The sequence below is a fragment of the Triturus cristatus genome, chromosome 2_2, assembly GCF_964204655.1.
Source record: "Triturus cristatus chromosome 2_2, aTriCri1.1, whole genome shotgun sequence".
Lineage (NCBI taxonomy): Eukaryota > Metazoa > Chordata > Amphibia > Caudata > Salamandridae > Triturus > Triturus cristatus.
The window spans coordinates 1,018,357,516-1,018,379,236 of record NC_140582.1 but is presented as its reverse complement, the minus strand read 5'-3'; the positions used below and the strand labels follow the sequence as shown (position 1 = coordinate 1,018,379,236).

At 39.5% G+C, this 21,721-nt stretch overlaps 1 protein-coding gene across 10 annotated transcripts in view; it reads left to right on the top strand.

The window, feature by feature from the left end:
• The window catches only part of ABLIM2 (actin binding LIM protein family member 2), a 918,768-nt gene that overhangs the window by 657,367 nt on the left and 239,680 nt on the right, over positions 1-21,721 (top strand). For 4 of the 10 annotated variants that reach the window (XM_085642469.1, XM_085642472.1, XM_085642468.1 and 1 more), the window contains 3 exons: positions 2,418-2,450; positions 6,635-6,755; positions 10,659-10,757. In XM_085642469.1, the coding sequence (XP_085498595.1) occupies positions 2,418-2,450; positions 6,635-6,755; positions 10,659-10,757 (253 nt within the window). The remainder of the gene's footprint in view (positions 1-2,417; positions 2,451-6,634; positions 6,756-10,658; positions 10,758-21,721) is intronic. The other 6 variants (XM_085642471.1, XM_085642473.1, XM_085642470.1 and 3 more) reach the window with 2 other exon arrangements.

The following is a 21,721-nucleotide window of genomic DNA, read 5'->3' as shown; positions in this document are numbered from 1 at the left end:
TTTAAGCTTTTACATCGATCGCATGAAAGACCATCGAGTGGACAATTTGCTTTTTCTGAGGTTCTCTATATTGCAGAAAATATCATTCTCAAGGTGGACAGACCTGATATACATGTGTCAAGAAGCAGCCTCCAGAAGTACTGAGGGTTCTTTCCATCAGGGCCAAGGCTTCTACCACTTCTTTGGCACATGGAGTGCATGTTTGAACATCTGTCAAGCCGTAATGTGAGCATCCGTAATACGTTCACAAAGCAGTACTGCATTGACTGCCAGGTCCAACTGGAAGGGCATTGAGCCCGTTCTGTCCTGCAGGCCATTGGTCTGTGCCCACATCACAGACCCCCCGCCTATGAAAGTTATGCTTTGCCATCTATTTTAAAGATGAGGAAACTGCGGTTAGAACTATCAATTAGAAGAACGAGTTACCCTCAGTCTCGTCTTTCTGGTGCATACTCTATCCAACCACAGATTCCTCCCTTGCCTTCCACCTCCTGTTCTGGGCAGTGGATTTGTTTACCATCTACAAAGGTTGCAAATTAGACATCTGCACACTGGTACCTCCATTTGTGTTGTGCTCCGTGTCTCAGGGCATGGGAAGAGTCAATCAAGCCACTGACGTCAGCAGGGAGCGATGGGGTTTGTTCTTAGTTGCCAATTTGTGATATTCAATAGGTGCATAACTCCAGTGAGCCTCCAGGTATCCAAGTACATGTTTAAGTTTGTTGGACCGATGTTGCCCACATGACACAAATATGTATATGTTTCTTATTTAAGAGAGGTCGAAGTGGATGATAACTAGTGGGAATGACATTCCCAAGGTTTTTTAATTTTGCCTAAGCTGTTCCCATATAAACAATTCTGAATGGCTAACGCTAACCTTGAGTCGCCCGAGGCTGAAAGGGTGAGAGAAGTGAGTCTTGTGTACTGTGGAGATGAGAGGATGGACAGTTAGCAAAAGAAGACAACAACCCTTCTCAACAGAGTGCCTGATTCCTGAAAGAAATGTAAATGTGTGCAATAGGTTGATAAGCAAATCTAAAGGCTTACTGTGAGCCAGTATTGGGTTTTAATTAATTGAGTCATTAGAAGTATTACGGTGACAGATAAGAAATTGCCTGATTTGTAAGGGATTGCACGCAGGATCACAATTCATGTACTTTTTTATGCACTTCAACTACTGGTTATATACTTATACAAGAGAATGCTCTGCACCCTCTGTTATATAGAGGGTCATAACCCATAATGTAGCTTCCACTTCCCCAATATTATGTCTGAGGCAGCCAATGGAATCTTGAGTGCATTTGTCAATTTATTTCAGGGGCAGGCACATTATGCTGCTTTACACCATTGTACTTTTTGCTACTGGTTAATGCACCTGGTTTAACTTGACTTTCTCCAATACCACTGCTTTCCACATATTCCACTTATGGCCATATTTTGTCTCCTTGGCCTTCTCAAAATGCCTGTCTATGCTCAATCTGCCAAATGAATAAAATTACACTCAAATCTACATGAACATTTTAGAATTAATCCAAATTCTCACAAATCTTACAAAAGACTCCAAAATTATTTCATTACTACCAATCTCCCAGTCTTCTATAAATATGCACAGTCACACCATATACCATCTACAATTGGTTGCATTACTGAATATTGGGCCTAAGAATATCAAGATACAAGAATATAATGGACAGAATATCGAGGGACAAAATATCAAAAGGTAAGTGCATGTAGTGGAAGTACATATTTACTATTCATAATGCCCCAACTGTGTACCTTGAATATACATGTATTACCAAGGTAGATATATGTGGAGATAGACATGAAAAATCTACACTTAGCTGTCAATATTTTGAATGCAATATTTTGTCCTCGATATTTATATGCTTCGATATTCAGGAGGCACACTGTAGAATTCTGTGTGCAACACAAAAGAAAACCAGTGGAGACTGGATAAGCCAACCTACCCAGAGATTTCTAGTAAGGCACACCAAATGTGCAATCATTTTCTTAAGGCCGCAGAAATGGGAGCAGAAGCTCAATTAGTGCATTCTTATCCTAAATCATATCTTAAATCTCTCACTTCTTCACTAACATGGAAAGTCCATTTCACACAGTAGATTAAGGAGAATCTTTCAGTGGCAATATATCACTCATTCAATATGGCTGAACTCATTTAAACATCATGTGTTTGGCTTTTTATATTTTTGTTTTAATTCCATTATGCCATTATGAAAACACTAAGAATGCAACAAACCTTGATTATTTTATGGGTGATGTTGTGGGTTGCAACCTTGTAACAAAAACAACAGCTCAGCGTTTACGTTGATGAATTAAGTTGACCATGTGTTTATCCGCAAATAACATCATGCATGAACTTGCCACTAATTTGCTATTTTGTGTATTGTGCTTTGCAGTCACCTCAGTTCATCTCTCCAACGCCTACCGAGGTAATGCCAAATGCCTTTGCTTCTTATGATTTCTTGATTTTGAGCCATGATTTAACTCATATTTTATGTATACACTGCATAAATGCAAAGTGGCGCATATGAAGAATACAATTCAGAAACAAGGACTTACCAATGTTTCCTTTAAGATAGTAATTTTTATCAATACTGTAGCATTTCAGCAGAATAAGAGCTATATCAACAGAATTTAATGGGGGCCTTTGGTGACCTGGAAAAGAAGATAAACATTCACTCTCCTAGTGAAAGGACACGTTTGATTCAAGAAGAAAAAGAGACCACAGTTTAGGAGCTATTAGAGAAAGAAGACTGCAAGCAATGAATCAGAAATTGGGGTCATGGAATATTTTCATTTAGAAAAACTTTGAGGCAAGCCATAGAGGAGGGTGAAAGAATCTAAATGATTGCATGGTGAAATGTTGGAGCTAGTCTATGAATAGATTTAACTACAGTTGCTAATAGAGGACTGACATCCTGGAAAATGTTTCAATCCCAGATTGTCATGCCCCCTGGGCCATAGCATTGCTTATAATTGTATATCACACCTGCTGCATGAAAAGGGTCTACTCAAATGTGTTGTTTTGAACCATCAGTGTTAGGTCAGTCAATCATAGCCACAAGAGTGTCCAATTAACTCTGTTACACAACTTAAAATAGTGTTAGCTGTGAGAAAGCACAGTTATAATCAAGATAACTGTTGAAGTCAGAGCAGACCGGTAAGATTTATATCCACACTATAGGGTGAAGTAACTGTAGGGAGAAGTTTAAAGTGCAGAAAAATACACGTTGTTCTTGTTTAAGTGATAACAGCATAGGATCGAAAAGTGCAAAATGAAATACAGTAGTCAAAACCAATACTGGAACATTTGGAAAACATGTTTGATTCTTGAAATGAGTAGGGCGCTGCTTGTGTTAAAAAGGGGCAAATGCAAAAAATAATATAGAAAAAGTAACTTGAAAAAAACAATTTAAAGATGATTTTTAGATCATGATCCCTACTGACAATGGAGGGACAGAAAGTGGAATCAACATTTCTGGCAGAGGTCAAAGACCAAATTGGAAATGAAAGGGCAAGTGATACAGGAAGCCTTTGTCTCAGATCGGCCTAAACAGAAATTATGTGAGGCCTTCAGTGCATTGACCGTGATAAGAATGTGTGAGAGGACGATTTTGCTCAAGTATAATTTTAAAGTACTCTTTTCAAGAGAATATTATTGGCAAAGACCAAAGTGCAAAGCAAAGGATGAGGCAAAGTAAGAGGTGAACTTATTTAACAATTAAAAAAAAAAAAATCTTTGAGTCTTAATAGGGTTAGTGCTTCTTTTGGAATTGTGCATTCTGAATAATGCCTTGTTTCAGATCTTAGTCACGGTTCTTGTATTAGAGGTTGTCTTACAGCAGGACAAATGAGAAAGATACACATGTTCCAAGACATTGGTCTACAGTGTGTTTCAATGTTTAAGTAAATCTAATGACATTGCAGAATGCAAGACTTTATTTATCTATAGTATGATTTTACCTACGTATGTTAAATTTATTTTTAATTTTGAAGTCAACATAAAAGCACTTTTTTTTCTTTCAAGTGACAGATGCAGAGAAATAGTCATGTATATAAAATATACTTGAAACTAAATTGCTCTAAACACTGCAGCTTACTATAGCCATTGCATTGATACTCAATTCATTGGTCTCACAAAGACGAATATCTGTCAGCCCTATAGATATCTGAGCCTATGACTTTCATGTTATGTTATGTTAAGTTAATAATATTTTTAAAGGGCAGCAGTTACCCGGGGGTGGCCTGGCACTAGTTACAACTCCTTAGGGCAAGAAGATTTTAGCAGCATTCATATTAATTCACTAAAGCATTCATTCTAATTTCCTATAACACTTTAATTGTGTATTGATTTAAAATGTGTTCCTTATTCTCCAGGAGCCATGCTTGATATCATTAACCTGTAATAAATCTATCTTTCTGCATATTATCCACTGCTACTTCTAAGTCTTGCAAATCATTGATATTATAAATAACAAAGCATTCCATTACATTTTGCATTTTTTGATATTTGATCATATCAGAAACCAAATTGATTACACACAGGTAGTTTTAAAAGCTGAACATGGTCCTGAAACTATTGATTTTGTACACACTTCTTTGGTATTCTGTTAAAAGACTATCAATAAAACAAAACTGAACATAGTTTAGCCACAGACATAAAATGCGATTGGATATTCCCTAAACTCTGATCCATACTAACAATGGCTATTTTATTTCTATCCATTTGAAAAATTATCCAGATGTAATTGTTTGTGTTTCCGCATACAAAAAGATAATGCAGTGGTACAGTGCTTTAAATGAACTTGCAAATCCCTGCATAAAACATATTCTAGCAAAAATAAAATGTGATTCATTGAACTTTTGCTTTAAACCACAAGGATGTCATTTCTCCATTTCAATATGTGCTGATATTCTGACACTGAGCATTATTCACAAAACTCTGGGCAGGTTGGTCTCAAATTCACATTTGCTGAACATAGACCATCAGCATTGTATGTCAGACCTTTTATTTTTGACCATTAATTATACATACTCAATCCTAATATATCAATCATTTTTTTATTATTCGTAAATAGGGGGTTACTTAAAGTTTGCAGTTTATATTCAACATACTTTATTTGTGATACCTCAATGTAAAAAATATTTTAGCATTTTAACATTCAAACATTGCTTAATGTATAGGGTTACATTGATTCAGTAATTTAAAGATGCGAAGAGTAAGCTGAGCTATTGTGATGCATATTGACTTCAACCTAGGAAATTTGGTATATCTCATTTATGTAATTGTTAATATTGTGGTGTAATAGTGTGGGGAGAAAGATATTGATAATGAGTGGTAGTAGCTAACATCAAGAACTAATGCTCAGCATAGCAACTGTCTCCCTACTCTGTTGTCGTGGTCTTATGGAGAGGAACAAGGCTAATAGACAGATGGCGCAGAGAGCAGATATGGAGTACAATTACATTCTCTGACATGGTTTGACAGACAGCATGACCTTTGGCCACAGTTCAGATTGGTGGGGTAGTGGGGGGGGCAATAGTTGGAACTGTAGGGACGAGGTAGAAGATGGTAGATTTACATGTGCTTTAGAATTTAGATCAAAAGCTGGTGACCATGATTTCAACCTCAGGAATTTCAACTGTAGTTTCCTTCCATATTATGTCACTAAGGGCTGCCTAGTTGAAAGTGGAATGCACAATTCCTACCAAAAGCTGCACTAAATCTTTTGAGACTCAAAGAGGCTTTTTTGAAAATGTAGCTAAACAACGTCCACCTCTCACATTGCCTATATTGCCTATCCTTCACTCCCCACTAATTGTCTCGTCAAGATTGCACTTTCAATTTTCTTTGGGGCAAAATCCACCTCTCAGACTTTCTTTTCATGGTCATTGACTGGGAGGCCTAATATGATTTCTGTTTAGGCCAATCTAAGACAGATGCTTCCTATATTACTTACCCTTCCAGCCCCAATTGGGTCTCTGACCTCTTCCAGAAATGTTAGATGGAAACACATCAATTTTTCCATGTGAAGAATAAGTTCAAAAAATCCCAAGTGCCATCAAAGGGGTTTTCTGTGCATACATTTTAATGAAATAGACCTAGAATTTGCAAACAGGGTGTCTTAGACTTAGACTGCATACATACGCAAGATTTAATGGAACCCAAGGTTCTATTCATTATATGGTCCCACAAAGTAAATATGGCAAATAATCCTAGGCATTCAGAAAATTACGACTTTGCATCTGTTTACTCTTCAAGTGGTTAAACAGATCACTTCATGCAGTGCAGCTTCTTTAACCTCTTCAATGCCCGTGACGAGCTGGTCTCGTCATGGGCCGCGGTTGCGCTGTGCCCATGACGAGACCAGCTCGTCACAAACCCCGCCCGCTAATGAAACGGCCGGCACAGGGCGGGGAAAGGGGCGGGCACTGAAGGGGTTAAACATGATCTTGTTTTGGGGTACTTTCCATGCATTTCACAGCCTGTAGATCTGTGGCATCAAAGCTACCTCTGTCATATCGTTGGTCACTGCTGTTGATTTGTCTTTGGACCTCTCTCTTTTTTAAAAAAATCAGTGTTTCCTGATAACTAGGGTTTCTGTATTTTCAGGGTGATCAGGACGACAAGTCTTTGAAGCAATACCGGGCATCAAGTCCAAGTTCTACAGGCTCTGTGGGCTATGGGCGATACACACCAACATCCCGCTCTCCTCAGAGTTACAGCAGAGCAGGTAAATTCCCTTAAGTCATAGCACCAGTGCCTGCAAACTTCCTATGAAACAATGTTGTCATTTGTGTCACTGTTCTAAACGATTACCAAATCATATGGATTTGGATTGGATTATATTGCTAGACTTTCTTCTGGTCTTTAACCTTTGATGAACACACCTGTTTATATATAACTCAACGATTTCATGATATTTGTTGAGGGTGACTAGAACACTCAATGTTACAGGTACACAACATCTCCAGTTATGAACATTTAATTTGCAAATGTGGGTTGTATAATTATATTCGCAGGGTGCTTCCATTAATTCATTGGTCATTTTGGCTTAAGGCAATGTGAAGGCAAATCTTCTAGTTCAGAGGCAAGTCAAGAAAGAAGCTGTGCGCATACTCTAGTGAGACCTAGATCACTTGACGCACTGCTAGCATGCTGCACCCAAAGGAGCGATGGGTAAACTCTTTATGGTGTGGATGCAGATGGAAAAACAGAAACTAATATATTACTGAGCTCCAAATAGTCTTTGAGACATTGTAAGAACCTATTTTACCCTCCTTCTGTGTAAACACTCTGTAGCTCATGACGAGTGTTCAGTGCAGTGTTGTAAAGATACCACAACATTCATACATACATTCAGGAGCCTGATCCTGGGCTATTGTTCATTAATTCAGACAAATGATTCTACTCCAGTGGGAAAGAGGGTTTACTGAGTTTTCACTTGAAGAAATCAATTCTGGTCTACACGCAGTATGCCGCGGCACCACCTGCGCAAAAACCTAATTGAGAAACCATATAAATATGCATAGACTAAATTGGAAACAGTTATTTTTTTTTCAAATGATGATGCTAATTTTATTGCCCTCCTCCACATTACTGCTAGGGGCCTAAACATCCAAAACATTACAGAGTTGTCTTGGGTCCATTTGTATAAGGAACTTCCCCGAAAGCAGCTCCCATTGCTGACTACTTTCCCTTTATGACATCAAAGATGGATCCAAGCTCATTTTTTCCCACCCAAGTGGGCATCCATATAATACTGGCACTGGGGTAAAGTATACACGTCATGGACACTCACAAAGGAGACCAGTTTCCAGAATCTGCTTCACTGTAGTGATCAGCATGACAACCAAAAAGTAACACTTTATTCACAGTCTCAGAAATAGCCAGGGAACCAGACATACAAAAGACACTTGTGGGGCAGTTTGGGGTAGCTAGCACAGCTTCATCTGACCTGTGCCGGAGCCTACTCAAAAGTAGGAAGATACTAAAATATTTTAATGATCTTACTTGCAAGCAGAGAAAAGGAAGCAATAAAAATACATGGAGATTCTCCACCTGACATTGCACGCAAACAAGCTATCCATTAACCTAAAATGCTCTGAAAATGAGAAAGCAATATCTTTTCGATATTGATACCTGGAAGCCAAGAAAATGGCAATGTAGAGAATTGTCCGCACATAGGTTTATTCAAGATATAGATGTCACAAACATAATTCCAATTTGGGAACAAAAACCTTGAGACATGAAAATGATCATGTTATTGATTAACAGGATTAATGTTTAGCTTCTGCACTCATTCTAAATTGCTGAACTTTTCAGAAAGATTTGTCATGTTCCACTTACACTAAACCACAAATCATGACTCATTCAGAAGTTCAGAATTTCTTGTTCTGTTAGTTAAACATAAGAAAAAAGAAAGTAGCATTTAGTAAGTTAGCAGGTCCTCATTGCAATTGTGCGGTGATATTGGTGAAGTAACTCTCTCCTGGTAAATACTGATACTACGGAGTTTTGTGGGTTCAGTATTACAGCATCATTTTGAGCCTTAAATCTCAGAATGGGAAATAGCATGATAATGTTGCATATTTTCCCTCATTCCGAGGTCCACGCGTGGATTCTGTTTGATTTTACCTTCAGAAATTCCTGCGCAGAGGAGTTATTTCCGCAGATCCAGTAACAGTAGGCTGCATCTACAGAGGAATTCCTGAGGCCCTTGGAGTGAGGGCTGCAGTGTGATATAGCTGAAACATTTGCATTTGTTAATCTATTCTGCTCTATCAATTACAGAGAAAATGAACATGAGGATTAAGTGGTAATCTAATAATACAGACATAAACCTGTGGCTTCAAGTCAAATAGAATATTATAAAACAAAATAAATAAATGCATGTATTTTCTTAGCAGTTGATCTGTGCTCAACTACCAAGCACCTGCAGTTGTGGTACTGCATCTCCAAGAATTCTGCTGCTAATATTTTCACAGTATTAGTTTTTCTCTAATTGAATATTCACAGAGATGGTTGTTATATCACAGGTTTAATGTTCTTCTGTGGCTTTTGCAGATAGTATCTCCCATCTTGCTCTGACATAAACTATATTTAACTAATGTTTAGTTTCTAGACTGATATGTACACAAAATAAAACCTTAGCTCCACTCCAGAGCAACACTGAAGAAAGTAGCATCCAAATCTTTCTTGTATTTTACACTGATTGAAATACATGATGTTCAAAAATACCTGGCACCAAAAGCATCTATGCAGAGAGAGCTTTATAATGCAGTTCATTACTTCAGATTGCTGTATAAACAAGGATTGCCACTTTTACAATACAATGTTCCTTTCGAAACTTGAATCAAACCATTTAATAGTCAGGCCATGTATGCAACATTGTTCCCTGAAGATTTTCCTTGAGAAATGGCTAGCCCTACCTGAAATAAAAAATAAGCCAATCATTTGCATTCCTTTCGTTTATTGTATGTCGAACTAAGGAATGCCAATGTGGTGCATGGAAATAAACCACTGGACACACTTAGGCAGTCTTCCTCCTCCTTTTAGCACCATTGTTCTGTAAAACTATTTTTTATACACACCGAAGACAAGACCACAGTGAAGGTGACAACCCAACTTGCCTAATATCCTCTAGCAGGACTGCTTCTGCAGTCTCTCAAGTTATGGTTGGATGTATGGTACTTGCAAAAGAAACATCCTAGTGCCAATTTATTATTCCCCTATGTCACTTTGTATCATAAAGACCAGTACAAAATCAATATGTCATGCTAACATTTTGTTCAGGTTTTTGACTTAAGCAGATTTGTATCAGCACTTATATTCACTATGTTTTCAAAATGTTGAAGGTATTTCTTTAAAGTCATTTGAATTGGATATCATCTTACATGGTGAATCCTTTTCAGAAAGCTCTGGAATACCATAAATGAGGTTCTACACACTGACTGGATTATAAAATGTTCTAAAACATCTTAAATGAGGCTATAAACAATTGTAGTAAAAGGGGAATATCTTTAAGCAAACTTTAAATAACTAGTCTTTCAATAGAATAAACTTCTACATTTCTGAATAATATATATATATATATATAACAATTTGATACATGACACGTATGTGATCTCTTGTATATTGGCTTTATGGCATTATAAACTGACTCCTATATGTAAATAATTAATTATTTCTGTATTTCTCAACTTTTCATCCAACTCTGTCCCGCCATGGCTGAAATCGAGGAAGGCTTTTCAGGATATACAATATGAATATACATGAGATACATTTCCTTTCATATATGATGATTGATTGTAAACCAATTTCATTATTTTTCATGGTGGATCTCTAGTGACCTGACCGGTTTAAGGCCTTGAGAACTGGAGTGCGACACAACTGATTTAGACATTTGCATTTGACACTTTTATCATCATTGTTGTACTATGACCTGCGGGGAGTACTTGACGTAAAGAAATGGATATTGTAATGAAGGTTTTAAAAATGATCTAATGAAAAATAGAGAATAGTATTTATTTAGTTTAGACTTGTTCTGGTTTGATGACATTGCAAGATTTGCTGCATGACTTTCAGTGAGTTCACTAAAGAGTTTGTTTTTCACTCGCTCTTTGTTGCCTCTCAGCTGGTACTCAGAGTCTTGGTACCAGTAGCTGCATCTCCCTGCCCCAACACCCCAGCCTTACATCTGCATTCAGACATCATTACATCCCTTTCTTCAAAGGTAAGGCTTAGCAATGCCAACCGTGCCGTGGTGCCTGTAGACCTTTGGACGTGTGTTTCCAGTTCATGTTTTGTGAAGGCATGGCTTCTAATGGAGTAAAGTGTGTCCTAACTCTCGTGAATGCTTGATCTATGTCATGCACAGTAGTGTAGGAAGCCTGCTTCACTGAGTTTTTAATGTTTTCACAAGGATGTTGTACCGTATTGTCACAATAGTAAGTTGAAGATAATACCAGGACCTAGTGGCATGTGTGTTATATAAGCATGTCGGGTCACTGCTGTTTGATAGACGTTACTTCCTTTCTTCATGAAAATGTTGTGCAGTCAATATGACCATTGGACTAAAGCTTTCCCTCTGCATGGCAGTTACTTCCACCAGCCGGTTCAGCTGTCCATAGGTTCTAGTCTATCCAAAACATTTTTCCAAAGCTCATGGATCACCTGTGTATTCATAGGGATTGCAGCATTTTAACTTAAGGACTTTTATGTCTAGGATGAGATCTGAAGCTGACACGTGCTCTGCTTTTTTCATCCAGTTATGAAATGTACCCAACACTATTGAAATTTCCTAGTTATCCTTGAGAATTATGATGACAGTGTACTCACAGACCTGTACGTAAAAATTCATGAACAAAATTAAAAACTTAGTAGTAAAAATATTTTTTAACTTTGAGCCTTTTACTATAAATATAACCAATAAAGTGGCTCATACTTGAGCATTATCCCTACCCCTTAAAAACCTGATCCAATCTTTGCTTTTGCCATAACCCTAACCATACCATAACCATTAAAACATCCATTATCACCCCTCTAACCCTTTCCTATATCTTTGCACAAATGCCTAACCCTAACACTAGCTGTGACTTTTTGAAATTATTTTTGCAAATATAACTATTTTGAAAACGACATGTTATGTAAATTGTTTTTTCCATAATTTTTATATATCACAACTGGTTTTATTGCCTACTGAACTGCAAACCGTCCAGTGGTCCAATCTGCCATAGTAGCGGTCACAAGTTGTTTCACACCTTAGCAGTATTTAGAGGAAAATGTTTTTTTCTATAGGTTCCAGGGCATATTTTGAACTTATGCAGTCTCGCTCTACATTTCAAAGCCTGTCTGTGCCACACACTATCAATGAAAAAACACAATTAAAACTGTGTTATGGTTCTGGCTCAAACGCAACTAAAATTTCCTGGTTATAGTTACCAATAACGTATAAAGAAAAAACAGTAACTCACTGAAAAAAACTAAGATTAAAGTAACATTATAATTAGGTGTGGTAATCAAATTATACTTTGCTTTAAAAGAAAATACCCCAAATTAACAGAAAAAGAAAGGTTACATTGACGTTTTAGTTAGATATGGTTCCCTACCCTTACATTTAAAAAAAACGACTAGAAATTTGAGATGTCATCACTGATGTTATTAGTGATGCTATTTAACATGTAATGTAATATGTGAGGCTATTAGCAGTGCATGATAGGGGCACAAGATATGGTGATCTCTATAAACTATGAGTGGTGAATTTCCTTCTTTCTTTTGTTTTTAAATGTTTTTATCTTGTTTCAACACCTAAATATAACTTCACTTTGTGTTTTTTCAGTGAATTTCTAGGGTTTTTTAACATAAGCTCACAGAGTCACTTTTACTTAGTTCAAACAATTCTGCACTAAGCCCACAGTGGCCTTTGTTCATTTGGAACTGCAGTAATGATCACACATCACAAACCTTGAAGAGGATGAAAGAGTGACTTCCAGAGGACAGTCCCTGTGACTAACCCCATTGCACCTGGCCAAAAGTTGTGCACAGTGGGGGCCAGTATCTCGAGGTGGTCTGGATGTACAAAAATAGTTTTAACTTTGTATATCTATGCCATTTTAACTTGCAAGTCATGAATCCTGTCAACCGCATATTGATTTTTTTACAAACTGTGATTGGCTGGATACAGGCTGATTTTTTCTGCCATTTTGAAACTCATGATTCAGCTCCAACTCACAAGTTATGTGCTACGAAAAAGAATTTTAGTGGCTCTGTAGGTCCAAATAGAAAGGCATTGGTCATGAGCACCATTTTATGTCTCAAATACTATAAAAAAGATAGCAGGAGGGAAGTTAGGCTATACACTCAGCCCCAGCTGCATACAGCCTTAGGCCTTAGCATCAGATGTTAGGCACCTGCAGGAGGTTGGCCACACATCCTGACATAGGACCCTACCTCCACAGGCCACAGGTCAAGTCTGTGCACGCAACCCAGCTGCACATGGCCAAAGGCCGTGTGTAATGGGGATTGCCTGCCTGCTGCAGGCTGACCACAGGTTGGGCACAGGTGCCTAGCACAGGGGTGAAAACAAAGTACATCATAAAAACAATATGATATTGGCTGAAAAACCCCACAGTTGAAATTTGAGCTGTGGCTCAAGTATATAAAACCACTGATATTCCCAAGGTGTGGGTATTAATGTACACAACACATCCCTTAACTTACAGCATCCGGCATGCACCTATTTTGAATTGGCACAGATACACTAAACAGTTAACAGGAGATCAATACGGTGGATGCTGTGAGTTATAGCATGTGTTGTGTGAGTTCATAACCACAACTGGTCAATTTCAGTGGTTGTATTCATTTGAGGAGGATGCTGTGAGTTATAGCATGTGTTGTGTGAGGTCATAACCATAGCTGGTAAATTTCAGTGGTTTTATTCAGTTGAGTCCAAACCACAAATCAATGTTTTCAGTCACTATAAATACGTTTTAGAAGAGTTTAGTATAGTACGCACTACATCTTAGAGTTATTATAAATATTGCATTGATTATGTAATGCTTGTACACCTTGTCGCTTTTTCAATATACAAAGGATGTGTTGGAAAAGGCAACATGTGTATCATTACAAAAACAGAATATGCAGTAAAGAATTAAAGTGTGTGTGTGAATATATATATTTATATATACAGGTTTATATATATTTATAAATGTATGTGTATATATACATATATACACACACGCACACACATGATTGTTGAATACATATTTAATACACAGTAAAAAAGGGTTTGTTATAAACCATATATAGTATACAGTGTAATATGCTATCTAGTGCCATTTTCGAGTGATAGGAGAGACTTCATGACCCACTCAAGGATTTGTAATGATTTGAGAGTTATGGTCCCTCCTCATACCAAACAATAGTAAGAAATAGCATTTAACATAGTGCTCATCTCCCAATCTCTCTATATATTTATATATATTAATACCCAGTGGTAGTCGCCACAGTGTACTTATAGTTAGTTTCCTTTTGAAAATCATTTTTTATCTTGCTAATAACTTTGCTGCTGTTTGATGAATCATCACAAAACTTTCCCAAAAATCTCACCTACCTCAGCTGTTTCCTGGATAGTTTCAGGGTGATTTGTCAAGTGGGCACCAAGAAAAAGGGGGGGGGGTTCCAAAACGCTTTTTCCTCTTGCAATTTTCCAAGGGAAAATCTATCAGCGATACCACAAAAAACAGCTGAATGGAATTACACCACATATAGCAGAAAGCTAGATCTTGATCCGGAAAGCATTATTTTTGTGATTTGGTGTAATCCCCAAATATTTTATGCCGCGGAGGATCCGTGGAGCCGACAGGTCAGAAGATAAGAGCTGATTGACTGCCACGACAATGATGTTGCAGCAGCCATTTTTGGACTTAGTGAAGCAATCCACAGTTGTACAAAAAGGTAAGAAAAGACATATCGGAGTGCAGGGTAGGAATAACCTGACTCCCTGGGCCGGGAGAGAGGGACCCCCTCTTGCGGCCAAAAATGTTACTTTCTTTACAGTACTGCGGATCCATGGAGACTTCTTTTTTCAGTATAAATCCCCCCTGGCCACCCTCCCCAAGCCCTTACTAGACCCAGGGAAATCCATCACCCATGGCGGCATGATATTATTTAGGTGAGAGAGGCATGCGGCTCCCCTCTCTGAACCATTACATGGCCTCAGGACCCCATTCCCTTGGCTCCAGCAAATTAAACTAACTGTGCGAGACCCGGTCCCAACCTCGGCAGCCACAGCAAATGCAGGCCTCAGGTAATGGGTGGAACCCAAGGGTCATTCCAGGTGCAACAGAAGCCAGCTACATTGATTTTATCCAACCCAGCGGGAGCAGCTTATCTCTGTGCTACCACCGGGTGGGGATAAACCTGCATTCCGTGCCCGCATCAGCGCAAGCAGGGAGTTGAATCAATCAATCATTTGTAGAGCGCACTAATCACCCATGAGGGTCTCAAGGCGCTGAGGAGGCGGGGGTTGCAGCTACTGCTCGAACAGCCAGGTCTTGAGAAGTCTCCTGAAGGTCAGCAGGTCCTGGGTCTGTCGCAGCTGTGTGGGGAGGGTGTTCCATATCTTGGCGGCAAGGTATGAGAAGGATCTGCTGCCGGTGGAGGTCCTGTGGATGAGCGGGATGGAGACGAGGGCGAGGTCGGTGAAGCGAAGCTGGCGGTTCGGGGTGTAGAAGGTGAGACATTTGTTGAGGTAAGCAGGTCCGGCATTGTGGAGTGCTTTGTGGGCGTGGGTGAGGTGTAGACTGGAGTGGCCTACACTGGAGTGGAGTAGAGCATAATAGCATACAGTTCAGTGGCGTCCAATGCAGTAGCATAGATCGGAGTGGCTTACACTGGAGTGGCAAAGACTGGAATATCAGATAGTGTAGTGGCATACAGTGATGCAACGTACAGTGGAGTGTTCTAGATTTGACTGGCATACAGTAGAATAGCGTACAGTGGAGTGGCCTACAGTGGGGTAACGTAGAGTTGGAATTGCATATAGTGGAGTAGTGTACAGTGGAGTGGCATACAGTTTAGTGGTGTAGACTGGAGACTGGAGTGGTGTACAGTGGAGTGGGGTAGAGTGCAATAGAATACAGTGGAGCAGCGTACAGTTGAGTTGCATCCAATCGTATAGCAGAGAATGGAGAAGCATACAGTGGAGTGCAATACACTGGAGTAGTGTAGAGTGGAGAAGAATACAGTGGAGTGGCATACAGTGGAATAGCGTACAGTGGAATGTTGTAGAGTGGAGTGGCATACAGTGGAACAGTGTAGAGTAGAGTGGCGTAGAGTGGAATAGTGTATAGTGGTGTAGCGTCCAGTGGAGTGGCATTGACGGGAGTGGTGTAGAGTGGAAGTGTGTATAGTATAATAGCATCTAGTGTAGTGGCGTATACTGGAGTTGCATACAGTGTGACAGTGTAGAGTGGAGTGGCGTAAAGTGGAGTCTTGTACAGTGGAGAGGCATAGAGTGGAAAAACATATACTGGAGTGGTGTTGAATCGAGTGGTATAGAGTTGAGTGTTGTGGTGCACACTGGAGTGGTTTACACTGGAATACCGTAGAGTGGAATGATGTATAGTGTGGTGGCTTGAAATGGAGTTGCATACAGATGTATGTGAAATTTAGCAGCAGTGTAGTCTATGATGTGAAGAGTAACACAAAACAGTGAATAGCACTGTCATGCATTTTTCCAGATTTACCAATCAACGCAGGACAACACAAGGTGGCCTTGCGTTGCTTTGTCAATCTGACTTAAGTATTTACTTGCCCATGCAACACCATGCGAAACAAAAACACAGATAGACCTTAGTTACATTTTGGGCTTGTCGGTAACTTTGTGGTATACGGTGGTACATGGCAGTATATAATTGGGTAATGCCTGCTTTTACAAAATGAAAAGGCAGCCATATTGTTATTACTACGCTTTGGCTGTGCTCTGTGTTACATGCTTAGATATAGGTAAATAGTAGGGTTTTTCATTTTATCGTAGTTCCGTACCTATTACCACTTTATGAAAGTAGTAATAGGAAGTGAAATATATCTGTATTTTTTACAAATTTTGAAATATGTTTATGAAGTACTGTGCGAGTATCTAGTAGGTACGGTATTGTTTAGGAAAGGCTTTTTTAACATTTTTCTTTAAGTTGTGCGCCATTTGTGTGGTACCATTTAGATATTTACGCAGTATCCCATGCAGTTTTTTGTACAGGATTAAATATGTTGAAAATTGTAATGCAACAGACTACACTATATTTGTATTTAAAAAAAAATTAAGATATATATTTCATAGGTAGTACAGCAGTACTCCATAACATTTTTTTAAAAGTATATAAAAACCTATAATTATTTTCCCTACCTCTTACTTCGTTAGTAAAGTGGTAAGAGGTAGGGAAAAAATACAAAACCTAATACTTACCTCTATCCAAGGGCCTAAGTCAGAACACTGGAAAAGTGACCTTAAAAACATATCTCCCTTAAACTTTTGTAAAGGCAGTCATTTTCCAATCAGTTAATGACTTGTCATCGCCATGTACCATGATAGTTTTGCTAAATCCCCCCAAAACTGTGCGGTCATAGATATCACTAAGTTTAATTGCCTTATAACTTAAAAAATACTTACCTTACTTATGATCAGTACCCAAAAAGGATAATCTGTGCACTTTAATGTATAATTCTGCCAAATTTCCATGTAAATGCATTCAGTCTATGGAAAATGCATTTGTGGTAAAAACACGTATCTTTGCACCCTTTTAAGGATTCACCACAAAAATGTTCATCATCACAACATGTAGAAAATGCTATAGGTCTTGAAAGTTTTGTAGTGATTCATCGAATGGGTAGAAAGCTATTAGGGACCAAATGTCCAAGGAATTCCTATCTCTGAGAATCATAACCATAACTACAGAGTGGCAATCAGATTTAATGTGACTTCTTTCTTTTTATCTATTTTATTCATTATATAATTTTCATTGATTTACATAATCATGTGATTATAACTGTTTATGTAGTAATTCAGAAACTTTACATAAGCAGTCTAAGTTATTTTGTGGGCTTCCTTATTGCTTTTAGTAGTATTGTGCCACATATGAAGCTCAAAGTGAATGAAGGCCAACAATTGTGTTGTATTACAAATTGAGATTATTAATTTTTCCTAGTGGACAATTATCTTGTTCTCCTTGTAGTAGTTTGTGTAGGTCACTGTTAGGTCACTTTTCAATTTTTTGGCACAGGAGTACGTAAGGTTGATGTGTTTTTTGGGGGCTTGTTGGGCACAATTTTATTTTGTTAGCCAGAGAGCATGCAAAGAAAACATATGTAGATTAAGATGTATTGTATTTGTTATGTATTTGTTTATGGGTTTCCCTTAGGCCGTGACTATAAATGGGTATTTTAGTTGTTAATGTAGTAATTCAGAACCTTTACATATGCAGTCTAGTTCATTTTGTGAGCTTTCTTGCTACTTTTAATAGTATTGTGCTACATATGAAACAACAGATATAGCTAGGTTTTTGGCCCTTATAACTTCAGAACCACTTCAAAACATCACTAGCAAAAAGAATCCTATCTTTCTCTCTCGCTGTGTGTGGTAGGTAATTGCAGTGTATCAAAAAAACTGAAATTCACTGAACAAATAACAGTTAACGTCAAGAATTATGATATAAAGAAAATTCAAAACTACTGACATTCACCAATTATGATTCAGTACACAAACAATAGTGTACACCCCCTATGAAATTCATAATTGCACCCCCCATTAATTGATGGTACTATAACATTGTTTACCATAAGTGGGTGGAAGCCCAATCCTTTCTGGGGATACTTCCTCTACTCCTCTATTTTAAAAGAGGCATGACATCAGGCTGCCCCACTGCACCCTGAGGGGTTCCAGCAACCCCATAATTATACCTTTCAGGGGACTATTGACATACTCAACAAGCCTCTTGGCCTGGGGGTGATTAGGTGTAGAAAAATATACGTAACCCTGCACTAATCCCACTTAGCCTTCAGGTACACAAATATAAAATGTTTCCTTCTATCAGAAACAACCTTTTAGGGATACCCAGCATTGCCATGGCCACGCCTAATGCAGTCATCATCGTCAGACATAATATTACTAATTCACAACCACCAAAATATCCTGTTCCTTGTGAATGTCTTGGGGTCTAGAAGCCTAATAATACCTATTCCCACTCTCTCAAAAATCATCCTTACCACTGTAGTTTCCCTCTGATTTGCCACTGCCCTGGCAGGTCATGCAGGACCAGAAGAATTCCATCAACATGCTAGCTTCTGTCTAAGGCAAGTAGGTGGCTCATAACCACTCATGGTCTTAGTCATTTCAAGATACCCAGCGATATTGTGGGCCAGCTCCAACAATAATTCTATGGATCATTGGAGTTTCACTAAACTCCTAGTATCTGCCCGTTTGTGGTTTTAAGATCACTGCTGAGGACACATCCTCCCAATAGATTTCTAAGCACACACTATGCTCTCCTGTTTCTTGGGCCTCAGCATTGCGTCAAAGGCAGAGCAGAGTTGGCTACTCCTTCTGATCTTTACAGAATCCAGCCTGGGTTTAGCCTCCTGCAGCATACAACTCTGTGAGTTCAGATAGGTCCTTCAAGACAGACAGGTCCTACTGAGGTCCTGAGTCCTCCCCACCATGACCACACTCCTTCTGAATCTCAGAGATCATTTTACCATGGCTTTTGTTCCTTCTCCTTCTAACTGGTACCTGGACCACTGTTCTAGGCTCATGTCCACCTGACTCCCTGATGGGTTTTTTGGGCCCTAGTGGCCACAAGCACCACTCAGGCAGCCCCAACCATTCTGCATGTGGCCATCTTTAAACCTCTATCCTTACGAATTCTTCTAGACCATTACTTAGCAGACACTCCACAGGAATGGCAAGTATGAAAGCTGATTTTTAAGTCCTGTGACACGCCCTGACACTCCAAGGTAATCATCACTAAGGGATAGTACTTCCCCCGTATCTGCTCTGACTATGCAATGGTACATATCATCTATGATATGCTCTGGAGACACAATGTTTTCATCTTACAATTCTAAAATACCCCTTTCTGAAAGTCTATCAAAATAGCAGGACACTTGTGTCAGTGTGCAGTGCTCTCAATCACTACTCAGAAGCTGTTTTGTATAGATGAGGGCATTACGATGGAAAACCAACCCTGGCTGGCTTCATGGCCAGGGATGAGGAGTTTGTGCAAGTTGGCCCTTGTGTAGCTCTCACAGCCTCAACTCAGGTTCCATTAATGGAGACACACTGCCTGTATTCCACCATGTAGCGTGCAGGTTTGTTGCCAGTACAATTTCAAGCCCCTATCGAAACTAGTTTCGCTTTTTCCCACCCCCTCATATCTCGGGCCTACTCATCCCAATCCTTACGCTAGTAATCAATGTGGAGTGCTTAATGCTAGGAGACATCTCAGAACAAGTCCCCTCTCTTACATCATGGCTGCAGACAGTTTAAGCAATGTCCCTTGTTGAAGGGATGATTTGACTTCCTTCCCTGGTAGCCACCTCCTTCTTATCAGAAGTGGATTGGGGGTGTAGTCTCAGTGAAGACCCAGCACGACATGTCACTGTTGAGCTCCTGAGCCTGGCCTTAGTCTACCTCATCCCACCACCAAATTACCTTACATAAAACTACAATTTAAGAGCCAGAGAACCATGGATCAGTCGGATTGCTGCATAGTTTTTAGAACTTGTTGATAAAGTCTATGAAATATAAATAGTCCACTGCCATACTAAGTGACTTTGAAGGGAGCAAGATAGAATGACATAGCTTGAGCAGCCAACGGCCAGAAATGAGAGGAGTGGGCTAGGTAGAACAACGGAGAGCCAGGACCCCCAAGAGTGAGGAAGCAGATATGCTCTTTCCAACCCATCAAATACCAAACTGAAAAGAGTAGATGCGGCCTGGGGCCGCCCGAAGGTGCACCCACAGGAATCGGGGTGCATGAGAAGCCGAAGGCTATATCACCTGATGGGAACGCTTCAGGACCCGATGAAGGGACTGAGGCCTCTCAGTGCAAGTCTATGAGGTACTGGCCGTAGCCTGAGAAAGAGGGGCTCTACAGCAGATTATGAGATGAGTAGGCTCTTGCCCCATCTGTAAAACGCATGATAAATCACTTTGGTACAACAGTGCCTGAAGGGACTCATAGAGAGGAACTTAGCCCCTTCAGTGTGACATTCACCCTTAAACCAACACCTAGAGTGACGAAAGCACAATACCTTGACCAGCTGAACTGACTATGGCCACCACAAGAGGGAAAATTACCGGAACACCATCCACCAAAGACATCCTAGCCACTAATAAAAATGAGAGGCCTGGCTCTCAGGGGCTTCAAACCTTCGATCCAGTGGGAGTGATGTAGACAATAGCACTGCAGTTCTTGCCACCACATCTACCTATGAAGGTTGCCCTCATGTTATGATTGTGGGTGGCTATTGCAACCAGGTTGAGTGTTTCTTCACTGATTGCCTTTCATTCTAATTCTATTAGTTATGATTTATGATGTTATTGATAGTTATTGATTTAACCTACAGCACAGAGTACACCATCGTAGATGCTAATAGGTGTTTACAGAAGGAAAACATGACACCTGCACATTTCTACAGAGCTGTTACTAAGGCACACCCCACCCAGAATCCCTGACAGCGATTAACATTGTGCTCCTGAATGTGCAGGGTCTGAACTCCCCAATGAAGCACAAGGTACTTCTGAAGTGGCTGACCAGAAAAGTGTTGTTCTGGCCATGATTCAATTAAACTCACCTGATTGGCAAATTGCGCTCCTACTGGTACCTGATACAACTCCATTCCGCAAGTCAGAGTAAATAAGGGGGCGATGTGCTTCTGATCAGGCAGGATGTAGCACTGACAATAGCTCTGAAATATACTTACATAGAGGATGGGATCCTAGGATTGAGAAGCAGGTTGGTCTCACATTCACTCCCCGTGTTCTCCTTTTATGGGCTAAATAAAAGCAAGAAGGCATTTTATATGCTGCTCTCCCCTACACTGGCTGATTTCAGGAACGGGGACTTGTTATGGGGTGGCGGTTAATATTGTGCTACATCCAGAAAGAGATAGATCAATAGCCCACTTCAAGACCTACCCAGA